Source organism: Hypanus sabinus, chromosome 6 (genome assembly GCF_030144855.1).
Source record: "Hypanus sabinus isolate sHypSab1 chromosome 6, sHypSab1.hap1, whole genome shotgun sequence".
Taxonomy (NCBI): Eukaryota; Metazoa; Chordata; class Chondrichthyes; order Myliobatiformes; family Dasyatidae; genus Hypanus; species Hypanus sabinus.
In genome coordinates, this window is record NC_082711.1 from 64,250,343 (window position 1) to 64,276,607 (window position 26,265).

The 26,265-nt window shown below is 38.8% G+C and overlaps 1 protein-coding gene across 1 annotated transcript in view; it reads left to right on the forward strand.

Moving 5' to 3' along the window:
- Positions 1-26,265, forward strand: part of LOC132395539 (tomoregulin-1-like) — a 254,239-nt gene that overhangs the window by 189,627 nt on the left and 38,347 nt on the right. Inside the window, exon 5 of the mRNA XM_059972305.1 lies at positions 21,373-21,469. Coding sequence (XP_059828288.1) covers positions 21,373-21,469 — 97 coding nt within the window. The remainder of the gene's footprint in view (positions 1-21,372; positions 21,470-26,265) is intronic.

Below are 26,265 nucleotides of genomic sequence, written 5' to 3' on the forward strand. Positions count from 1 at the left end.
TCACTGTCTGGTGTGAGGAGGACAAATGCACAGGATTGAAAGAAGCTACAGAAAGTTGAGAAATAAGACAGCTTCATCCGGGGTACTAGCCATAGTACCTAAGACACCTTCAAGGAGCAGTGCATCAGAAATCCATTATTAAGGAACCTCTTCACCCAAGACATGCCCTCATGCCCTTGTTACTGTCAGAAAGTCTGAATGCACAAACTTGGGAGGCACAGAAACCTGAAGGCCACACTCAGTGATTCAGGAACAGCTTCTTCCCCTCTGTCATCCGATTCCTAAATGGATATTGAAGTATGTATCAGTGTATATATATATACACACACACTCTTAATGTAATCACTTAATTTATTTATTTCTATACATCATATATTGCATTGTACTGCTGCTGCTATGTGATCAAATTTCATGACATATGCTGGTGATATTAAACCTGATTCTGATTCTGAATCATTTGAACCTGATTCACCATCTAAGCAATGACCCCCAAGCTAGAATCTAGGCCTCTGCCCTATACTCTGTGTTCTGTGTTCGAAGGCCAGTGATGCGGATGTGGGACGAAAGACATCCATGGTCGCATGTCGGCCAGCAGACCAGCGAGGATTAGGGTTGGTGGCACCCCTATCCCAGGTCAGCAAGTTGTTGGCAAGTTCCAGGATCAGAGTTCCATATGAACTGGAGGTGCGAGGACCAGTGACCCCATGGGTGTGCAAGTCGGCAAGACTGCAGTTCGAGGCCTAGTGTTTGAGGTCTTCATTTGTTGTCATTGGCAAGTCCTGAGTCAGTACCAGAGATCGAATGCTGTAGGTCAATTGGAAATCGGGATATCAAGGTCTGATGATCGGAGCCCTAGGTCTGTGAGTCGTCGAGTCCACTGGGGGAAGTTGAAAGCTCAATGCCTGTGACTCCACAAGTCCAGTGTAGGCTGAAGGATGGGTGGGTGGGAGCGAGGAACAGGGCTCGTTTAACTCTTGTTGTTTTGCTGTTGGTGTTCTGTTGTTGCTGCTGCTTGTGTTGTGCTGTGGGAATGCTACGTGGGGACCAGAATGTGTGGCAACATCCTTAGGTTATTTTGGTTTTTAACACAAGTAGCACATTTTGCTGTATGTTTTGATGTACATGTGGTAAGTAAGTAAATGAATGAAGGAATCTATAAATCTTCAAACTGAAGGATGAGCTTAAAGTGTTTCTGTTCAGATTATAAAGACAATTCTGAGAACAAGACGCTAATGGCACAAATTGGTGTAATTATTCAATAATTGTCATATAGTATCCCACCTAGATGTTGCCGTGAAGCTTAATGTCATGCTTTCATTTTTAATAGAAAGTCATTTGACAGCATTCCCAAAACAGAAGTTCAAAACATGATAGTATTTCGAGAGGTTACATTGCACTGACTTTATAAATCCCAGTATAAAATCAATGGAATTATTTACAGTGCCCATAGTTATGAACAACACAGTACAAATAGAATGGCAGATCATGGAAAACAAACATATCAAGTGTTGTCACATTGAACAATGTACTATACTACAGTTGACTTCATTACCCACATTTATGGCATAATGTTTATATTCAGTTCCTTTTCATTGAAATGTCAGCATTTGAAATCGTGTTACTAGGACTTGCTTTTTTTGTTAGATATGAGAATAAAAATTGCCTTTGACATATTTTGAAGTGTTTTTGCAATGATCTTTCATTGAAGTTGCACACACAGGAAAATTAGATTGGGCATCCCAGGCTATCAATCACCCTGTTATGAATGTCTTTTCCTGGTTGCCATTGGCACACGTGAAGTTATTGTCAACATACGCAATGCTCATTATTATATTTCTTATTGAAGTTAGATCAGAAGTTTGTGATCTGTGACCTTCAAAGTAAAACAAGGAGCAAGCCATGCAGTAAGTCAAGATCAATCCTGGAAGTGAAGGCCTTCTGTTGGAACAGTGGTTGAAAGTTGACTTCTTCGCTTTATTTTTATTTGCTCATCTTTTAAACTTTGGGTAAAAAACAAATGTCGTACAGAATCATGAGCATATGATCCAGTTTTGGAAAGGAAGTAATGGGTTCTGAGCCTGTTGTTGAGATCATCACAGACTCGAAAGTTTCTGCAGATGCTAGAAACCCAAAGCAATTACACCACACACACACACACAGTGCTGTTGAAGGGCCTCATTCCAGGCCGTCAACTGTTTATTCCCCTCCTTTGAATCGGCCTGACCTGCTGAATCCTTCCAACACCTTGTTGGTGTTGCTGATGATATCATCAGCTGTTGAGTGTTCACAGGGAAAAGATGGTCTGATTTGTGTCGACAGCATCTCTGAGCCGTTTGCCAAGGACTAGATGCTGCAATTTATGGTCTGATGATCCCTTTGCTTTCTATGGCTTAGAGCTACTCATTGCATAGAGCATGATTCGGATGCCTCAAGGTAAAAGTGGAATTGCCATTATGAAACTGGAGTGCTGTTTAGCCTTTGTGGCAATGGTGGGAAGTGTCCTTGAATGGAGCTGAACCCTCACTCTAATTGAACAGAGCATGAGCAATACAGCAGCTCTGAGCTCTACAAGCTCCTGGAATCTCTGCTGCTTCTAAATGAAAGAAAAATACAAATACAATTACTTAAAGCAAGTTTATCCCAATTTTGCAATTGCATTTTTGGCACCCCAATTGTTTGGATGAAATCCAACTTGTGGGTTCCAAGGTAAAATTTTGATGGTATTAGATCCTCTCTAGGCTATATATGTCCATTTTATGGACACCCATAACATGACCAAGTGTTTTAGAGTCCAGAGGGATTGACAGGAATGGAATCACTGCCTGCTGCTGGGCTGCTGACATTTTTCTGCCAAGTGGACATTTCCTGTGCCTATTTCTGCCCGCCTTCCCTAACATACCCCCCTCCGAACCACCAAGCTGCAATATTCATGAGCTGGATCATGCTGAGCAGAGCTGGGCAGATTCCCTCACTCTCTGAGTCCTTTAGACCGAGTGGTGGCTGATCTTCCTGGGCCTTCTCATATTCTCATCCGGAATGTTTTTGTGATCTCCTCCCACACACTGTTCCTATGAACAGTTCTCAGGAAGAGAATCCTGAGGTAATGTGGGGACAGCCTGTAAGTGCTAAAACTAGCAAGCACTAACATCTGTTGCATGAGGAAGCGTAGATCCACTGCCCTGAACTCACTGCTTGCCTGAGCTCTGGTCAGCAGCATTTCTTCCAGCATCGGACAGGATGAAATCTTCTACTGGGAGACCAAATGCCAGTTCATCAGCAGGGCCAGACTATCACAACTGGCCAGCTGCAGTGACAGAACAGTGCTGACAACTGATATAGTCATTCCCATCTACCAAAGTCACCACCTAAATTTTAAAAATCTCCAAGGATCTTTTAAAGAAGATTTTATATACAGTATGCATTATAAATTATGATTTGAAACATTTAAAGTAAATAAAAACATTTTTTTTTACTTGGAGAATCTGGTTTCTCCTATTCAATCTTTCCTGGGATATCTGACAGCTGCATCCGTACCAGGTTAGCCAGTGAGCTAGCAAATGAATCTGCTCAGTGCTCGCAGTTCTGTTTGGCTGAGTAATATTAGCCAACCAAATAATAACATTTGACACCTAAGTATAGGTATATACTCAATATTGATTTTTCATGACTAGAATGAAGTGGTCATGCATAATGTTAACCTGGTATAGCTTCAGCATCAGCAACAGCCTATCAGAGTCATGGGAAGCCCAGCAGCATAATCAAATACCCCAAAGAGAGCACTGATTGTCTAGAGAGCTGTACTACTGCCTCCACTCAGGACCTGCCCAGTGACACCGCATCAGCTGGAAGATCTACACATATCTCATCAAAAGAGGGGCAAAGAAGTAATGTTAAATGAATGGAAATTACAATGGGCTGCAGTTAACAGCATTGGAATTTCCAAAGTCTCGGTGTAAAATCATGTATAGCTCTCTTAAAATTAGCAAAGGAAGAAAATAAAACACAGGAAATACTGATACATATTGAATGCCCGTTCCCATAGCAATTCCACCAGATGGGCATTAGCAGTTGTGGGTTCACGACTGTAAAATGGCAGTAGTGCTTGCTTGGGGCTGAGGTTCTGCCTGAACCGACTGCCAGCCCCTCTTCCTGGATTACATTCTTGCCCGAGTGTCTCTGAGATGGAGTATACAGATCCATAGGTACATTGAGGGATTTCGGGTCCAGTAGTAGCACAGGTGCTCGATTATGATGACTGTGTTACCATTTAAAAATGTGAACAGGGTGCACTATGAAGTACCATAATATTGTAATAATGTGATCTTACAATCACTGAATCATTGGAACGGGAAAACTGAAAGAAGCTGATTGGATAAATTGAGGAGGTGGGATGGGGTATGTTAGAGGATCTAAGGGAGCCTGGGAGATCATTAGGTCAGAGGGAGTGCTGGAGGTGCGGGATGAAGGGTGATGTGCATGTGGAAAGGAAGTAACTTTGGTATTATAGATAAATATGCTGTCTCAGTCCAGTGCTTATGAAACCATGAGACTATAAGGCACACAGTAGGAGCAGCATCAGGCCATTCTGCCCTTTGAATCTGATCTTATTTTGCCTCCTAATACCATTCTCTTGCCTTGTCCCCATAACCTTTGACACCATGACTAATAAAGAGCCTATCAGCCTCTCATTTTAAATGTACCCTATGACTTAGCCTCCACAGTCATATGTAGCATGGACTAACTACCCCCTGGCTAAAGAAATTCCTTTTTATTTCTGTTCTAAATGGACATCTTTCTATTCTGAGGTTGTGCCCTCTGGTCCTAGCCTCCCCCACTACAGGAAGCATCCACTCTACATCTACTCTATCTGGGCCTTTCAGTATTTGATAGGATTCAATGAGATTCCCCACCCCCCCCCCCACACCCAGTCTTCTAAACTGCAGTGAGTAGAGGTGCAGAGTGATCAAACACTCCTCATATATTAACCCTTTCATTGCGTGACTCATTCTCATGAGCATCCTCTGGACTCTCTCCAATGCCAGCACATCTTTTCTGAGGTGAGGGGACCAAAACTGCTGACAATACTCTACGTGCAGTCTGATCAATCCTTTATAAAGCCTCAGCTTCACATCCTTGCTCTTTTATTTTAATCATCTGCAAATGAATGCTAACATTGCATTTGTCTTCTTTACCAGCAACTCAACCTGCAAGTTAACCTTTAGGGAATCCTGGACAAGGGCTCCCAATTGCATCATCCAAATCACTGATGTATAACATGAAATGGAACAGTCCCAACAGTTAACTATTGTGGGACACAATACTCACCAGAAAAGGCCCAATTTATTGCTACTCTTTGCCTCCTGCCAGTCAGCCAATCTTCTATCCATGATAGTATCTTTCCTCTAATACCATAGGGCCTTATCCTGTTAAGCAGCCTCATGTGCGGCATGAAAATCCAAGTAAACATCCATTGACTCCTTTGTCTATCCTGTTTGTTATTTCCTCAAAGAATACCAGCAGATTTGTCAGACAAAACCATGCTGACTTTGAGCTGTTTTAGCACATGCCTCCAAGTACCCCAAAACTTCATTCTCCAAGACTCCAACATCTTACCAATAACTGAAGTCAGGCTAACTAGCCCTTTCTTCTACCTCCCTCCCTTCCTAAAGAGTGGAGTGACATTTGCAATTTTCCAGTCCTCCAGAACCGTTATCTAGTGATTCTTGAAAGGTCATTACTAATGCTTCCAAAATATCTTCAGCTACCTCTTTCAGAACCCTGAGTTGTAGTCCATATGGCTTATCTACCTTCAGACCTTTCAGCTTTCCAAGCTCCTTGTCCTTAGTAATAACAACTACACTCTCTTCTGTCTCCGATACTCTTGAATTTCCCACATACTCTTAGTGTCTTCCACAGTGAAGACTAGCATAAAATACTTAATAAGTTTGCCCCCATTATTAGCATTCAAGCATCATTTTCCAGCAATCCTATATCTGCTCTTGCCTTTTCTTTACTCTTTATATATCTGAGAAACACTTAGGGTCCTCTGTTATATTATTTGCTAGCTTACCTTCATATTTCATGTTTTCTTCCCTTATGGCTTTGTTAGTTGCCTTCTCTTGGTTTTTAAAAGCTTCTTCTAACTTCTAATTTTGCTATATTATGCACCCTCACTTTTGCTTTTATGCTGTCTTTAACTTCTCTTGTCAGCCACGGTTGCATAATTTTCCCTTTAAGATACTTCATCTTCAGGATGTATCTATCCTGCCGCTTCTGAATTGTTCCCAAAGAATTCTGGTTATTGATGTTCTGCTGTCATCCTTGCTAGTATTCCCTTCCAATGAACTTTGGCTGGCTCCTCTTTCATGTTTCTGTAATTCCCTTTACTCCACTATAATACATATATATCTGACTTTAGCTTCTTCCTTTTTAACTTTAACTTTAACTCTTTAACTTCTTCCAACTGCAGAGTGAATTCTGTCATATTATGATCACTGACTCCTAAGGGTTCCTTTACCTTAAGCTCCCTTATAAATCAGGTTTATCATACAACACCCAGTCCAGAATTGCCTTTCCCCTAGTGGGCCAACCACTAAGAAACTATTTCGTAGCAATCCTACAAATTCCCTCTCTTGGGATCCAGCATTAACCTATTTTTTTCCCAATCTACTTTCATGTTGAAATCCATCATGACTATCATAACATTGCCCTTTTTACATGCCTTTTCTTTCTCCTGTTGTAATTTTTATTCACATTTTGGCTACTGTTCAGAGGCCTGTATATAACTCCCTTCAGGGTTTTTTACCCTTTTTTAATTCTACCCACAAGGATTCTATATTTTCTGATCCGATGTCAACTCTTTCTCAGGATTTGATTTCATTTTTACCAAGAGAGCCACCCCATCCCCTCTTCATACCTGTCTGTCTTTTCAAAACAATATATATCCTTAGATGTTAACTTCCCAACTATTATCTTCTTTCAGCCATGATCCAGTGATTCCCACAACATCATACCTGCCCATCGTTAACTGTGCGACAAGATCATCTACCTTACTCAGTATACTTTGTGCACTCAGATAGAGCACCTTCAGTTCTTCATTGGTCTTTTCGATTTTGTCCCCATTTACACTTTAACTTATCCCACTGACTGCAATTTTTCCCTATCATTTGTCTGTCCTTCCTATGCAAAGTCTCACTATACTCTGCATCTAACTGTATACCAACTATCCCACCCTGAGCCTTACCTCTCCGGTTCCCATCACTCCCCCTGCCAAATTAATTTAAACCCTCCCCAACAGCTCTAGCAAACCTGCCCGCAAGGATATTGGTCCTCCTCGGGTTGTAACTAATGCTTTTTGTACCGGGTCATACCTTCCCTAGAAGAGATCTGAATAATCCAGAAATCTGAAACTCTGCCCCTGCACCAATTCCTCAGCCATGTTTTCATCCACCACGCCATTCTATTCTTACACTCATTGGTGCATGGTATAGGCAACATTCAGAGATTACTATCCTGAAGGTCCTGCTTTTCAGCTTTCTACCTATTTCCCTGGAACTGACCAAAGATATCCACTCTTGGGCCAACATAGCCTAATTCAATCTACAATTCTCTGAAGGATGAGCTGCACAGGTATCCAAAGTGCCTGAGGTACCGAATCAAAGTCAGTGATACCATCCAGATAAAGAGGTTTCATGTATATGCATGAATAATTCTCTTTCATATATGTAAATTATTTAACAACATCATTATAAATTATTTAATACTGATTGTTGATAATGATAATGAACTGAAATCAAACTAGACCTTACTAGCCTAGCAAGACCCTGTAATTAATTTATATAGCAGAGATGTCAGGATTGTTACTGGATATCAGTACATTGCTATAGAAACAGATGGTCAAAGGCAGCTTAATAGCAAGTATTGTCAAACTGCACCAAAATTATACATATTAGATAATTAGCAGAAGTTGCCAGCACAGCTGGTTAGCTGAAAAAAATCAACTGGAACTGATTCAGAAGCGTTTGTGTAGATTTCCTTCCAAACCAAGTTCTTGGAGAATTCACAACTATCAGAAGTAAATGTTAACCACCGAGTGATAATTAGAATTGAAATGTTAATTAAGTAGCATATTATAAGAGTAGGGAATTCATCTGCTTATGCCTGCTTTGTCATTCAAAATTAAGTTGAATTGACTTTATTACTTACATCCTTCATATATGTGAGGAGTAAGTATTTTTACATTACATCTCTGTCTAAATGTGCGTCTTATAGTAATTTGTAATAAATAGTATGTACAACAGGACAGTCAATATAACATAGAAATACTGTTGTGTCAGCATGAATTAAGCATTCCGATGGCCTGGTGGAAGAAGCCGTCCCAGAGCTTGTTGCTCTTGGCTTTTAATGGGGCGGTACTGTTTCCCAAATGGTAGTAGCTGGAACAGTTTGTGGTTGGGTTAACTTGGGTCTTCAATGATCCTTCGGGCCCCCTTTACACACTCTCTTTGTAAATGTCCTGAATAGTGGGAAGTTCACATCTACAGATGTGCTGGGCTGTCCACACCACTCTCTGCAGAATCCTGCAATTGAGGGAAATATAGTTCCCATACCAGGCAGTGATGCAGCCAGTCAGGATGCTCTCAGTTGTGCCCCTGAAGAAAGTTGTTAGGATTTGGGGGCACACACCAAATTTCTTCAACAGTCTGAGGTGAAAGAGCTGCTGTTGTGCTTTTTCCACCACACAGACGGTATGTACAGACCACGGTAATGTTTATGCCAAGGAACTAAGGAACTTATAGCTGTTTATCCTCTCAACCCCAGATCCATTGATGTCAATAGGGGTTAGCCTGTCTCCATTCCTCCTGTAATCCACAATCAGCTCCTTTGTTTTTGCAAAATTGAGGGGGAGGTTGTTTTCTTGACACCACTGTGTTAGGGTGATGCTTCTTCTCTGTAGGCTGCCTCGATATTATTTAAGATTAGGCCAATCAGTGTAGTGTCATCTGCAAAATGATCATGTTTGATCTTTTAGTTCAGTAGCATTTCCTGAATGCACCCAAATAGCTTGATTTCTTAATAACTAAAAATTTATTAACTTTTTTCTTGAATATAGTAGGAGTCTACCGGTTGGGTAGAGTATTGCAAAGATTCTATTCATTTTCTTTCTATTTATTTCTATTCTGAGACTTATTTTGAGACTGTGACACTTAATTATAGAGCATCGAAACAGGCCCTTCATGCCAGCAAAGTCATCAATTTAATCTAGTCCCATTTCCCTCTCCTTGGTTCTAAATCTTTCCTCTTCCATTCTAGGTACTCAAGTCATATCCTTAAGAGCTCTATATTTTTCATTGGTATCACCATTACCAATGTAAAGAAAACTTTTTACCTGGAATTTACCATATCTGTTTAGGAGTGATGAAAACTTGATCTGTAATAGGCCAATGGGCACTTGCCATTTATAAATGGAGAGTTAGGAGCCTACAAAGTCCAATATGCCATGACAGAAAGGGCGAGACGTTACCCCTTGTCATAATGGAGTGGTGAAAGGAGGGGGAAAGGATTTGTAGGGGTAGTCAAAATGGAGTTCACGTGTCATGGATCAATGCAGTGAGGGAAGCACTGGTCAAGCAGGAAACAAGCAATGGAAGGGAGGTTTCAACAATTTGTATGGGGATGAGATTGGCCCAGTGAATTTATGGTTATTCCCATTGGAGGCAGGTGTTGTGGTTAGGAGTGTTAAGCAAAGGTCACAAGTTGAAGATGGGATATTGATGCCAACAACTGAGGGGTAGGAAACCAGGAACAGGCCAAGTGGTCATTTTTTTTAAATGGAACCTGAGGTAGGTTCTCAGTTCTATACTGAACTGGCCGGGACTTGGTCAAGTTGGTTGCCAATTACCAAGAAAATCTGCTTCTGTGTAAGTGACTTTCAGACATTCAGTAAGATGCTCATGTTCATGATAATCTCAGAAGTGGCTTCCAGATATCTTGCTCGTTGGATGTCCCGCAGAACTTTTAGACTGCTCTTGTGTGTTTTGGCATCAGAAGTGGAATGAAAATTGTATGCTTCATCTTATAGGTTCCAATTTTCCATTGTGTTTTTCATTAAAATGGAATTATATGGTGCACATTCATTAAAACGGAATTATATGGTGTACAAAAATGTGTTGGTTTACAATGTACTTTGCAGTTTGTATACTTTAAAAACCATTGGAAGTCTTCCATCTGCCTGCAAAATAACTGAGAATAGAATAAGGATTAATTATGTGCTCCACGGGCTAAACAGAGATTAAAATGTGAGTCACTCTCAACTGAAATGTATAAAAAATACATTGATTAGACAACCTCTTTTAGTTGTTTTCACATTAAATCAATAACTTGCCTAAATTAATGCTATTCATCAGGCAAGATACTGTTTAGTACTAGCATTTTTAAATTCTTCATTTTGTTTATTCAGGCTGGACATGCTTAAACCTGATAAATTTCCTGGAAATCTGCAACAAAATTAACTGTATTTTCCATGGCTGTAGTTACTTCCAACTAAAATTAATGTGAACTCAATGAGACATGAAAACATTACTCATAGCTCATTGAATATGAACTGAACAATCAGGAGTGTCACCACTGTTTCCTACCAAGAGTCAACATTTTGCGAAACTCATCTACATGACTGCTCTTCTTACCACTGCATAATATTTGTTGCTGATGCAAATAATTGCAGTCACTAGGTTCTGTGGACAAGCATTAGAATGAGAACAGGAAATCAAGGCTAAAATGTACAGTGACTCAAATGATTTACAGTAGGCCGTAGAGCTGTCCGTGCAGAAATGAAATTATTTGTTTGAGATACAGTATGGAATGGGCCCTTCCAGCCATATAAGCCATGCTACCCGGTAACCCCTGATTTAATCCTAGCCTAATTAAGGGACAATTTACAATGATCAGTCAACCTATCAACCAGTACCTTTTTGGACTGTGGGAGGAAAGCAGAACAACAGCAGGAAATCCACATGGTCAGGCGGAGAATGTACAAATTCCTTATAGGAAGCAGCAGGAATTGAACCTGGATCACTGGTACTGTAAAGCATTGTGCTGACCACTACACTACTGTGCCGCTTCAAACTCATTTTGGCCCAACTCACCTACCAGTTGTGATGCCTATGTTAGTTCTATTTGGCTACATTAGGCCTGTATCGCACTACCTATTTCTTAAACTAACACCTGACCTAATGTTCTTTAAACATTATAATAGTACCTGCCTTCATGATTTCTTTTCAGAACTCATTCACATAAAGACTACCTTCTGTGTGAAAAACTTGCCTCTCAAATCTCTAACCTGTCCCTCGGATCTTAGAATAGTTCAGATTTACTGTGTGTAAAGGAATCGGAATCAGAATCAGGTTTATTATCACCGGCATGTGTCGTGAAATCTGTTAACTTACAGCAGCAGTTCAATGCAATACATAATCTAGCAGAGAGAGGAAAAAACAATAATAAATAAAATAAAACATAATAACAAATAAATCAATTACATATCTTGAATACATTATTTAAAAGTGTACAGAAACAGAAATACTGTTTATTAAAAAAGGGAGGTAGTGTCCAAAGCTTCAATGTTTATTTAGGAATCAGATAGCGGAGGGGAAGAAGCTGTTTCTGGATCACTGTGTGTGTGCCTTCAGGCTTCTGTATCTCCTACTTGATGGTAACAGTGAGAAACGAGAGACAAATGACAACTGAAACTAAAAGAGGGCATAACATCAAGTAACCACTGAGCGTGTGTAGGCGGAGCAACGTCCTTCCATTTAAGCAACACCACCCTCCTAGCCATGAGGGAAATAATGGCCAATACATGCAAATCAGATTACTCCAAAGTTATGCCTGTAGTGTTCTCGTGCAGCGTGTTGAAACTCTGACTAAACACCAAGTTAAACCAGAGCCAATGAAGACAGAGTCATAGTAAGATTAACCATTTACTGTTCACTCTTCCGTATGTTGAAAACGGTTGATAAAATAATACAAAATATATACAGTATTTGTTTTCTTCTTGGCACCACATTTGCATCATAAATATTTGTAAAAATAAAACTATAACAAACTGTATTATATTAAAGTCTCATTAAAGTACTGCTTAAGTCCTCAACAGCTTTAGATAGACTCCAACACAATTTTTCCAGCAATGCTTTCAAAGGCACAAGAAAATAAACCTCATCAACCGTCATTTCTTTTCACAGAATCAGCGTTAATATCTTTACTTCAACATATCAACTGTCATATGAACTTACGCCGTAGCTTCTATGATGTCTCTTTGTGGGTGGAAATAGAGCTTTTTGCGTTGGTCCTGCATGTGCAGGCCCCCACCTTCCTGTTCCTCCAAACTGGAACTTACGCTCTAGATGCGACAAAGCCGGGGTGACATCATCACATGCCACGATACATCACAGACATTGAATTTTGCCTTCATTAAACTGTAACGTAGTTAACAACCTTTAAGTAGAAATAGTTGCAAACAAATTATTTAAAGCAGAAATGTAATAAAGTTAAATAAATGCCTTAAGGGCAACACAATGCCTCTTTCTCCAACAATACCAAACATGGCAGTCAAATAATTAGGCTTAAAACTTACTTTAAAAAGTACAGAATATGTTTGGAATACTTCCCTTTAGTATTTTTCAAGACTCAGACATGTCCAAAACATATGAATTAGTGAAGCCTCTCCATTGTTACATCTATTACAACAGGGAGATATATCCGCATAAAAACAGGATAGCTTGTCTTTGGACATGTGAGCCCCGTGGACCACTTTAAATGGTAGGGAAGAGTGGCGAGCGCATATTGATGAGGTATTAACCAATTTCAAATTTACATTCCAAGTCTCTTCAGAAATTTGGAGAAGATCCGTTGTTCAATTTATGATTCTAATCAAGACGTGCAAACACTGTAGTGACTTTTTTTGAACTATTTTCAAAACCTTTGATCTGACATTAAAGTACAGATGTTGGCTATTTACATAAATCACTATGTGGTAAGGTTTTTTTTGCCTTTCTTTTCTTTACTAAACAGTTTCGATCTTGGTAGTGGGTTTAGATTTTTTTAAATCATAAAAATAATAAATCTATTATAATAAAACTATTACAATTCAATTTAACTCATTTGTTCGATTCTGAATATGGGGTACCATGATTGCAATAGCATGATTTAAATATAGTGCATTTTGTACTATTCTGTCTTTTTTTTCCAATTCATAATATTTATCCTCATGAACTCTGTATTTTCCTATGTGAAGTTTAATAAAAATATTGGATTGGAAAGTAAAAGAATGTTTACATTGTCCAGGGAGGGATCAGAGCAGTAATGATAATAAGGAGGAAAGAGACAAAGTTTAGAATGGAGCTCCACGCTGGCAGAGGAAGGGCAGTGCAAGCATTGATTAAAATAAAATGAGGAGGAAGAATGCCAGTATGAAATGAGAAGGCAGGGACTGCTCTGGCTTGATCTGAGGACATGCAACATGTTATTTGCAATTAGACAGATTACTGAGAACTTCAAGAGACACTGGAGCAACCTTCTCAATTTATAGGATGCAAAGTGAATTGTCCTGCACTCACTCACCACCATGACTTTTATAGTAGACGATGGTATGCACTGAAGCTGACCTTACTAGAGTCAGAGTGACTTAACTCATCTCGGATTTTATAAGGCTATATTATCTTTTTCTCTGCCAGTTCTGTAATACTTCCATGTGAGTTGTGGTGGAATACATAGGATAATATCTGGCCCCAGAATTTCAATGAAAAATAGTGTTAGTTGTGGTTCTAGAGTGGGGAGGATGACGTCAATGTGAATATATTGCTTTTAAAGAAACAGAATATTGATGGACTAGCCTATCCATTTAAAATCTAAATTCACAAATTTGTGAATTAACGATCAAGCACCAAAGTTGAAAAATACTGAAAACTAAGCAGATGAACAAAGGAACTATGAAGGTTATGTCTCCAATATGTGTCCTTAATCAATTTTTTTTCTTCAGTAGCGAATGAATGCTAGACATTCCTCTGAGCTGATTGATTTATTGATGACAGCAACTCTGTAATCCCTGAATCCCAAGAAGATATTCTTCCCTTGACAGACAAATCAGAATTGCAAATGAATCTGATCTTATGATGTTAGCATGTCCATATACATTCACTATCGTGTGGATAGCCAGTGGCTTTTTCCTAGGTCTGAAATGGTGAACACGAGGAGCCATAGTTTTGAGGTGCTTGGAAGTAGGTACAGAGGGGATGTCAGGGGTAAGTTTTTCCACACAGAGAGTGGTGGGTGCGTGGGATGAACCACTGGCAGTGGTGGTGGAAGCAGGTACAATTAAGAGACTCTTCGATAGGTACATGGAGATTAGGAAAATAGAAAGCTATGCAGAAAGGTAATTCTAGGCAGTTTCTACAGTAGGTTACATGGTCGGCACAACATTGTGGTCCAAAGGGCCTGTAATGTGCTGTAGATTTCTATGTTCTATGTTCTATCCTTCCAGCGTAATCTGATGCAGAAACTCTGACTGATTATTCTCTGTCCTAGCTGTGATTTACTGAGATTTTTAGTATGTCTATTGCTTTATTGACCAAGATAACCTAACTTAAGTAACAAATAATTAGCAGGTCAAGGAAGGGGGAGCTGAGGCGAAGGTACGTGGAGATGGTTGCTGGAGTGGGAACACAAGCAGGAATACAAATGTTATCAGCACTAGAATCTCAGAATCAAAATCAAAGTTAATGTACTATAAATCAATAAATATGTACTATAATTTCTAATTAAAAATGAAATATATACAGGTACTGTCACGTACATGCAACCCTGCGAAAGTATCAGCAGCAACAGTCTAAGTCAGTATGCTGCTGATACTTTCGCAGGGTTGCATGTACGTGACAGTACCTGTATATATTTCATTTTTAATTATACAACCCAGTTACTGATAACATAGTGCTTGTTATCAGCAAAACCAACAAGCACTATGTTATCAGTAACTACATTGTATAGTAACTTAAACCAGCTTAATCAAGAGTTAACAGTGTTATGCATATATAGGTGTAAATATATAAATCCCCAAACTTATTCAAGCTCAGGTGGCAAGAGTTACAGTCTTACAATGGTATGTAAGAAAGTTCAGTTCAACCCATGGAATTTAAAGTGAGAGAGAGAGACATTTGTAATCCAAACAAACAGGTGTCGTTGATCTTCCCATTGTCCTCTGAATCCTCACACGAAATATCACCAACAGTACCTCATCACAAAGGGGACCATCTTCCAGGGGGCCACCACCCAGGCAACAGTCAACACACTGGTAGATTCCATAAGGTTACCCAATCACACATAACGTGATAGCCACTTATCCATTTCCACGACATACAAAATAACTCCAACAGTGATTTGTCACAGGGGTGCCTTTCTTCAGTGAACTACCACACCCAGACAAAGGGTAAACACATATGTGGTATTCACAAAGGTTTCCCTTCACCAGAGAACGCACTCCTGTGGATTAACTATGTGACAGTCATACTTTCGTATTCGAATGGAAACGAACTCACCCTCATGGGCTACTTGGAGAGAGGGTCCAAACAATGATCTCTTTGTCACTAGGTTTCTTCTGTTTCAAACCTTCCTCTCCTCTCCTCCCTGCAAACTTCTTCTGGTTGCAGCACTTGTGAGAGTCAATTATCAATACTCTGGATCGATCTCAACTCACCCCCTTTGGGCTACTGAAAGTTTAAACCAGCGACCGACTCACTGGTGTTTTCCATTGACCAAATCCATCTTGACTTTGAGCATGTGTCTTCCTGTGTCCTTGTATATTCAAAACAAGCCGCAGAAACCATAAGCATCCATTGTCCATCAAATAACTCCACCTCTCTCTCTCTTTCTCTCTCTCTGGAACAGCTCAAACAGTGTCCAAAGGTCAGTCTCATTCTCCTGGCATTTTAAAGTGACAGTCCACAGAAAAAATGAACCCTAGGGGTATATAACAATATGTTGAAAATCAAATTAAACAAGTAGAGCAAAAATAGTAAAGGTTCATGGGTTTACTGTCTATTCAGAAAATTGATCGTGGTGGGAAAGAAACTGTTCCCAAAATGCTGATAGCTTGGCTTCAGGCCTCTGTATCTGATGGAAGCAATATCCTGGGTTGTGTGGGGTCCTTATGCTGGATGCTGCATTTCTGAGGCGACGCTTTTTGAAGATGTCCTCGACGGTGGCGAGGCTAGTGCCCATGAGGGAGCAGACTGAGTTTGCTACCTTCTGCAGCTTTTTCTGATCTTGTGCATGGACCCCTCCATACCAGGCAGTGGTGCAGCCAGTGGTACAATGCTCTCCACAGTACGTCTGTAGAAATTTGCCAAAGTCTTTAGTGACATAGCAAATTTCCTCAAACTCCTCATGAAATGAATCCACTGGCACACTCTCTTTATAACTGTATCGATACGGTGGACCCAGGATGTTGACACACTGGAACTTGAAGCTATTCACCTTTTCCGCTGCTGACCCCTTGACGAGGACTGGTGTGTGTTCCCTCGACTTCCCCTTCCTGAAGTCCACAGTCAATTCCTTGGTTGTACTGATGTTGAGTGCAAGAGTGTTGTTTCAACAGCACTAAGCCCACCAATCTATCTCACTCCTGTAAGCCTCCTTGTCACCATCTGAGAGTTTGCTAACAACAGTTGTGTCATTGGCAGTTTTATAGATAGCCTTTGCACTGCGCCTAGCTGCACAGTCATGGATGTAGAGAGAGTAGAGCAGCAGGCTGATATGTAAGGAAAAGTTAAGTCCACCAATCACCTATGCCACTGTCTCTCCATTACCCCTTTCCACTCTTACTTCTATTGTAGGATTTTGACCCATAGTATAGTCAGTTCCTTTCTCTCCACAGATGCTGCTCAGCCTGCTTAGTTCCTCCAGCAGGTTGTTGCCTCTCATAAATCCCTGCCTGAATGCTGTTGAAGGTGGTGAAGGTGCTAGCTGAAGGTGCTTTCTCATTCGTGGGGGATTTACAATTGGAACTGGACATTTTGCAATCATCAGCATGAATACCCTTATGATCTCATGATTGAAGGAAGGCCATTGATGAAGTAGCTGAAGACCTTTGGGCGAAAATGTTCTGCCCCAGGGAACCGTTGGCTACAGTTTTATCAGGGTATTCTCACGTTATTCTTGATCAAGTACTGCCTTGATAGTAAGGACAATCAATCTCATCTAAACTCTAGAATTCAGCATTTAGGTTTCTGTTCAGAACAAGACTGTATAGAGGTCTAAATTTGTGTAGCTCTGCTAAAACTGAAACTTGACATCCATTAGTAGGCTGCCAGTGAGTAAATGGCAGTTGTGAATTACAACATCCATTAATTAATTTATTTGTTTATTTTTATTGAGATACAGCGTGGAATAGCGGCTTCCAACTTAACCCTAGCCTAATCACAGGACAATTTACAATGACCAATTAATCTTTGGAATGTGGGAAGAAACAGGAGAACCCTGAGGAAACCCACACAGTCACACGGAGAACGTACAAACTCCGTACAGAGGGCGGCAGGATTTGAACTCAGGTTGCTGGTACTGTAGAGCATTGTACTAACCACTACACTACTGCACCAATGATTAAAACAGTATTTGTGCTAAAGATAAGTGATACGGATTGACATTTCCTCACAGCGTCAAGAACGATAATTTTATTTACCTGTCCTTGCTGTTATGTTCTCTTCAAAATTGTACATTTTAATTTTCTAAAGCCTTCTCATAAAACGTCTTAATATTTGCTGTTTTACATTCTGTTTGTGCCAGCTATATTTTCTGTAGGACTTATTAGTAGCCTATTTCCTTTTAAGTAAATAGTAATTTTCTTAAATAGTATCATCTTTTGACACCACTACTAACATTAGATTTTCTTCCTAAATCTCAGTGCAAAATACCTCATTACAAAATTATGTCCCCAGTCTAGTCCAAACGTGTATGACTCATTGTGGTAAATTTTTACTGCCTACAATGCAAATGAAAGACAATGAATTAGCACCTTAATCTACATTTCACATGTATCTATTTCTGTCAGTGCTTTTATAATATTGCACGGTGAAGATCTGCCCCAAGTTGCCATTTAACTATGGACTATGTATTAATTTAATCTCTCTGCTCTGAATTTCAGTAATGGGAGAGCTACAAGAGAAAGGTTAAAGGTTAGCTTTATTTGTCCAATGTAGATCTAAACATGCAATCAAATGCATAATTTGTGTTGCCCTTTGCATTGTGTTGAGGGCAGCCCACCAGTGTTGCCATCTTTCCGGTGCCAACATAGCAACTTACTAACCCTAACCTATACATCCTTTTCTTATTGGAGGAAACTGGTTCTCCCAGGGGAAGCCCACACCTTCACAGGGAGAAGGTGCAAGCTTCTTACAGACAGTGGCAAGAATTGAAGCCTAATCTTCCGATACGTTGGTGCTGTAAACTGCTATGCTACTGTGTTGCTCATAAGGGAATGGACATAAAGAACATAAAGATAAACAGAGTTTAATGTATTTGAGTATCATTGCCAATTAACAATAGCAATTTTCAGAATTTACATTACTTTCTATCTCAATGTTTTGAAACATTCACAAGCAGTACGGCACTATGAAAGTCATTCAGACCATTGTGGTTTTTCTTCTCATATTCCGAAGTTCATGCCTGTTTTTAGCCGCCTTAATCTGGGTTTCAATTCTGGCCTTTATACCTTACTTTTAAGCAGATATAATTATTATAATTTATTACTGAGGTCTTAGTATAAAGTGAGTAAGATTTCATCACATTTATCCTCAAGTTTTATCAGTTACAGTTTATCTTAATTGCATTTAACTATAGTGTTTCACAGCTCTTTTACTTGCTTATATCATCAGCCAGTTAATAAAATGTCACCATCTGGGATACGATTAAACATATGCATATACATTATGATTTATGTCATACAGGGTATTTATATTAAATTTGTTATGCAGTGCCTGCTCTGTCATCAATCATAATGATAAGCCATATCTCATCATAACACTGTTTTATATTGATGGCTATCACACTCTGAGTGCCAATATATAATTACTCTTACTCGGTGTAAATGTAGCTGATTACCTATTTGTGTAAAGTTGGGAGTAGATCCTCAAAGATACATATGTTTAGTATTGGTTATCTACAGTTCCATGTCTTTCAACCCCATTGCCTGTCACAGGATTTAATTACTCAATGCTAAAATCTGTTCCAATTAAATTCATCCCTTTCCCTGGGGACCAGCTGCTTATTTGATGTCAGGCTTACTTCCTTAGCTTTTGCATTGCTAATAAGTGATTGCAATTTTTATTTTTTTAATTTTATTCTCATGTATTAAAGAACAAATTTTCTTGAGTGAATGTTTTCCCTACATGGTTATTTCTTCTTAACATATGGCTTAGAAGTAACCATATACCACAATGGCTTAGAAGAACCATATACCACAATGGCTTATGAGCGCATGCATACAAAGACACGTAGTAGCTCGTCGCACTCTAGTCAGGAGCTGAGGAACTGTGCATTGCTTCTGTGGAAAATTGTTTTCCTATTTGGAAAGATTGCCAACTGTATACTTATTGGTGAAAATAGTAAAACTGAAGACTCTGGAAATCTAAAATTGAAAAGGCTGGAAATACTCAGAGACCATGGACTATCATTTCAAATTGAAGACTCTTCACCAGATCTTTCAATATAGTTGTTTTGACTCATTGCTATAATTCTGCAAGTGCTTGCTACTCCAATTTCTGCACAACGACCTGTGGTAAATTGTTGCTGGATTTCTCTTTATTCCTTCTGTAGATTGCAGATGTTTATCTGTGCTGTCAATATACCAGGCATTTCACTGTGCCTGCCCATCAATGTTCTCATGTGTCTGCTCTATTAGAGCAGAGCTCCTGTGCATTCTCACCTCCCAACCCTCCATTCTGTTCTTACTTCTAACCTTGGCTTTTAGCCTAGAATGTCTACGCATTTCCCAGCTCGATGCTATTCCTGATGGGTGGAAACGGGGCCGCATTTAACTTTGTGTGTAGCATTTTCCATGGATTGAATTAATTTTGCTTCCAGTTTAATTAAGGCTTTCTAAAATGTATAACTGAAAGAATTGTAAGAAACAACATTACAGACTCATTGGTTTCATATTATATTTCTGGTCTTCAGCTAAGCTGTGGGGCGGTACAGCAGTGTAGAAGTTAGCATGACTCTATTAAATAAAGTGCCAGTGACTCGAGTTCAATTCCTGCCACCATCTGTAAGGAGTATGTATATTCTCCCTGTGACTGCATGAGTTTCTTCTGGGAACCTGTTTCCTTCTATGTATGGGTTAGCAGGTTAATTAGTCACATGTAATTGGACGGCGTGGGCCAGTTGGGGTAGAATGACTTGTTACTATGCTGTATCTGTAAATAAAATTAAAGCATCAATAAAATAACTGCAGTGATGAAAGTGTACCTCTTTTCAAACTTTATATTAATTTTCAATAAAGATTTATTTCAAATTAAAGTAATAAATTTAATATAAAATATCCAATATATGAATTCACAAAGTACGTCTAACATAAAGCCTTATATTAATATTCAATGAAGCTTAATCTTAAGATTTATTTCAATAAAGCTTAAGATTCCAGGGAAGGTTTAAATAAAGGCAACAGTGCTTAGTGTTCATTTTGTTATTGTGCAATTATTGCAGACACAATCAACTTGGTGATATCTGCTTTACTCAGAGTTACTGCATCCATACAGCTTAAAATTGAAACAAAGGATTCAATGTAGACATTGTGTCTGTTTGAAAAATGGAAATACATTTGTCAAAAAATTCTATGTAAAGACTCTACTTCAACATAACCTTTATATTCTATGTAAGCTACAAGAAAAAATTTGCAATCATGGTGCTTCACAGCATGTTCAAACAAAATTTGACACCAAGTTATGTAGCGCGTTAGGTTGTTTCCATAAAATTTTGCTGAGATTTAACACAATTCTTAGAGAAGAAAAAAAGAGAATAAGTGATGGCTAGCGGGAATATTAAAGTTTAGGATATAAGATGTTAAACGTATAGGCAAAGTAGTAAAATTATTAAACTGATGGCTAATCTGGGACTAAGAAATATCACACATGATAGATACCATCTAAGCAATGAAGAAAAATCATGTTGACAAGTGTGGTTTCTAGACAGTGCATCCCTTTCAGAAGCTGAACACAGAACGAGCACTATCCTTAACTTTGCAAGAGGTTACATAAAGTAATTGTATTAATTATTTCTATGCTGTTTTTCATATAATCTTAAACAATCAAATGCAATGTTATTTCTGTTTAGAATACGAAGGCTCGGGAATAGAACGACGGCCGAAACACGCAAAGTGTGGAAAATGCAAGTTTGGGGCAGAATGTGATGAAGATGCAGAGGATGTCTGGTAATTTATTTTTCAAAAGTTACAGCAGAAGTAAATACTAAAGTAAAGTTACCTTACTCAAAGCAGATATGGTGCATCTATAACAAAACAATAAATTCTCCTGTATTGACTGAAGAACTTCTGCAAAGGAGAGTTGTAAGCAGATCATTCCATTTCATCAGACACTAGCTTTGGATTCTATTGATTTAAAATAGGAAGACAAAGAACTTCGGTCAGCATTGCTAAATGCCAAAAAGGTTATTGGCTGACAGTTGTATTCAGTTCCATTGGTCTCATCACAACCAACTGTGTGGAGATGGGTACAGTTGACAGTAATTGTACAGTAGGTATAGTAATGTTAACATCTAAAGACATTTCTGTCCCAAAGCACTAGAATGACATACATGAAGAATAAAAGAAAAGAATATAACCAGGATATTGATACATCAACAGAAAATGAAAACAAATATAAGAATTGTAAGAAATCTAATAAATGAAAGAAATGTGAGAAATGAAAACAAACATCAGAAAATTAATAACAAATATAAAAAAGAAAAACAAAGAAAAATACAGAACTGTGCAAAAGTCTTCGACACATTTATATAGTTAGGGTGCCCAAGACTTCTGCAAAGTATTGTATATTGGTTAAAATAGGAAGGTGGTTGGGAAACAGAAATAGAAGTACTTAGCTTTATATTAGCGCAGTAGTATTGTGTTATTCAATAAATGGAAAGACGTAATTCACAGTACTGTGCAAAAGTCTTTGGCAGCCTAACGATATATATGTTCCTCAGACTTTTGCACATTACTGGATGTTGTATTTGAATGAATCAAAATATCCAGCTCTTATTGGCCTGTGATCTAATATTTTCCATGACACACATCTGTACAGGCTGTGTGCCCAGGTTATGACAGGTTTCCATTCCTGAAAACTGGTCATAACTCCTGAAATGAACAAAAGCTGCTGTGACAGAAGAGTGAACAGGTGGAGGAAGAATGACCGCCAACTGCTTTCACTACTTCAGTGAGCGAGTGAGTGAGTCTGGTCAGCACTGCTCAGCTCAACCCAATCCCCAATGGTTGTGGGGAGAGAAGACACACAGAAATTTCTTGCTCCCACTGGACAGAAGATGCCCACAATATCACACCAGCTGATGAATCAGTCCCTATTCATCCTGCTGGTCTTCCAAATGCTCACTCATATGTTCTGGGAAGTCCATAATTCAGGCTTCTGTATCCTGGAGAAAACCTATACTTTTATTAGTTGAACACTATGCTAAAATAATCCATTGAAAACTATCTTTTATGTGTTGTAAGATTATTAGAAATTTGTATATGGTGAATGTAATCCTTCTGAATTGTATATGGTGAATGTAATCCTTCTGAATGTATTCTACAATAGCAGAGTTTATAAATTTAATCTATATAGAATACTTCAGCACCCTATCTCACTAAAACCAAGAATTGTGGATTTTAGCATATGCTGTGCTATGAAGCAAAGCTATAATGAAATGGCACACTGTTATCCTCTGAGAACATATCTCCTTATAGAAAGCATATTTGTTAACTCAAGTTGTCTTTCCTTAACATGTTTTAAAATAAGTACACGGGGAATATTAACATGAAAATCAATTTTGTGTCACTGTAAGTCATTCCAGTTTCTCTGAAGATATCTTCACATTCATCAATGATTTTTTGAGTTGCTTATCACAAACAAAAAGTACATTATTAATGTATTTCTAATGTAAAGAAAATATATTGCTGAGTTCATCAATTGTACCATATTAATCTGTATATAATATACTAATATTCCTCTACCATTTTCCTTAGAGAAAAATTACATTTTGATAGCTCTGAGTTAATTCACCAAACTTCCTCAAGTGAATATACACATCTGAAACAGCCTACTTGCAAAGGATTACAACCAATCAGTATCTCTCATACTATTCTGCATTTGATAAAAGAGTGTATCATGCAAACCTTGTCTATGTCTTTTCCGCTTTAAAAAAAATGTTGCAGAGGAGTATTTGGGGAAAAAAAACATAGGTTTAAGGGAGTAAAGTTGTTTAAAAACATATTGAACTTCTCCGTTGTTACAAATGTGAAGTAAAGGCAAGAATGTATGTGAAGGAATGTTTGACCCAATGGTGAAATATTTTATTTTGGTTTCATTTCAATCATCATTGAATTAATATTTTAAATGTACATGATTTGCTTCAAAACACAAGGAAAAATAAATTGAATTTAATTCAAAATTTTAATGTTAAAAATATCCCCAAGTATAGTGCTGTGCAGTAATCTAAAAGTTGGCACCAGGCCAGAATATAAAGAAACTTACTCAATTATTTTAAGAAGAGTCTTAAAGGAATGAGAAGAAGATAAAGAGATTGGAGCACTATTCTGCAGATGATGAATACATGAGTGCAATTGTTAAACTGGCATATGGTGGCACTGATGATGGTGAGTGGTTGAAAACAGACCAAGATATGAAGAATGGGGTTACAGATGATTGCTGTTAGAAAATGAAAATCAAATCAAAGCTTTGAGGAAGAAGTGAGTGCTAATCTTTGATAATCCAGATAACCAACAATTGGGTTGTGATTGACCGTTACTTTTTGTGGGAAATCATATGAATAGCTGGCTTTGTATAAATGAGAGTAAACCAAAGATAGAAGCCCACTTGGGAGCATAGGGAAAGATAAATTTGGAAACAATGGAGTTGATAATGGTTTCAGTAAATAATTATCTGAGGTAGAGATAAAGATAAGCAATAGAATCATAGACAATTTATGAGGAAAATATTTGGCCCATCATATCTACCTGATTAAATATGTTTCTCTCATCTTGTATGAGTTGCAAGTACTGTATATTCACCTAAACATGAGAAAGGACAAAACCGTCACCTTCAGCTACTCCAGCAAAGTTTTTGTGTACCACGGACTCCAGCCTGTTTTCTGATTGATGGCCACATTGAACCAGGCTCTCAGTAACCTTAATAACCTCTTCTGTCCTTAAGTAAGGTTAAGAACTCGTTGGTTCGCCATCATACAGATCATCAATTTCAGAGCTCTGTAAGTTCAGCTGTCTGCGTCCCAGTTCACCAGACCACAATAACAACCTCCAATGAACACTGTCAGCCTTGTTGCTGCCTAGGTACTGCTTTATACCATACTAACATTACCTCCCTGCTCTTGAATTTATGCAGTACATTGACCAATAAAAGCAAGTATACAATTTTCTTTCTTAACCACCTTAGTTACCCACTCTGCTTCCTTCAGTTCTGTAGACTTATACTCCACTTGTTCTTCCACCATTCTGAAATCCTGCCATTCACTTCATTTTCCATTGCCTTGTGAGGTCTCTCCAAATACATCTCCTAACTCCTCTGGAAAGAAATCCATTTGCCCCTTTTTGTACCTACTTAACATCTCCACTGATAACTTCCTGTTGTGTAGATGGTTCTTTCCATTGTCTGCTGTATAATGCCCATGTTGACATCAAAATGGGTATGATATCACAACTGTTAACTCATGTCAGATAAACTTGCACCTTTCCTAAACACCAACATTGAGCTGGCATTTCAGCACTTGTATAAGAAACTCCTATTATCAAAACATGAAGCCTGGCAATTTATAAGCCAGAATCCTAAAATCCTAAAGAAGTTTTCTAGATTTGTGATGGAATTGAATTTCCTATCTCAGTTCAGGAGGCCAAGCTGATGTGTAGCAAAAGTTAAATAATGATACTGGAACAATACCTTTATTTAACTTTTGCTACATGTCTGCTTAACCAGGAAAGAGGAGAGAGGACTGGTGTGTCAACACTGAAAGTAATATAAATTTCTGGCAGAAATGGAAGGAGGGATATGGTGTGAATGAGAGGTTCTTGACTATGTAGGCCATCATTGCAGTAAACTAGTAGAAGACAAACCCCAGAACTTGATGAGATCTATCTCAGACTGCTGTGAGAAACAAGTGAAGAGATTGTTGGAGCCATGAAGGAGATATTTAAAACTTTACTGGCTGCAAGTGTGGTGCTAAGTGATTGAAAAACAGCAAACATGACAACTTTATTCAAGAACGTAAATCAAGATAAAACAGGTAATTATAGGCTGGCTAGCGTTACGAAACCCCGTAACTGGGTCACTTACCAGCAAAAATAGAGAGGTCCATTGAAGTCTGATGGTACTATTTTTAAAAGTATTTATTGATAAAGGGGCACAAAAATAAGATTAATGCAAACATACAGATAATATACGTCGTCAATACTAAATCTAAAAGCGCGGGTATAATAATAACCAATAAGAAATAGCTCTATCGTTGTCTAGGGGATAATGTATTGTCCGATGGAAATATAAAAGTCACTGTTAGTTCTTTCAAGCTGCAGCTTTTTGGGTTTAAGAGAGAGACGGTTTAAACTTGCCCAGTCTTTTATGATGCCAATCCGTTGAGTCAGGGAGTTGGTTTCCCCGTTGTTAGCTAAAAGCCGTTTTCCATGTTACAAGCCACCAGTCCCTAGCAATGGAACTGAATACACGTGGCCTCCTTCAACTGGCTTCCCGTTATTACGGGATCACTAACGTTTCTTCTGGTGCGTCTGAGGGGCTGTTCACACAGACCCTCTTTTATCCTGACTCGCAGGGTCGTAGATGTCAATCAGGTTATGGTGATACAATCTCTCCCTCAACCAGCCCACTTTGCCTGAGGGCGTCCACGTAGCACAGTATTGTAATACACAAGTTTGTCTTCAAGAGACAATGGCCGTGTCCCGTAGCTTTACATCGCTGGGGGAACGAGACATTCCGCACATCTCTCTCT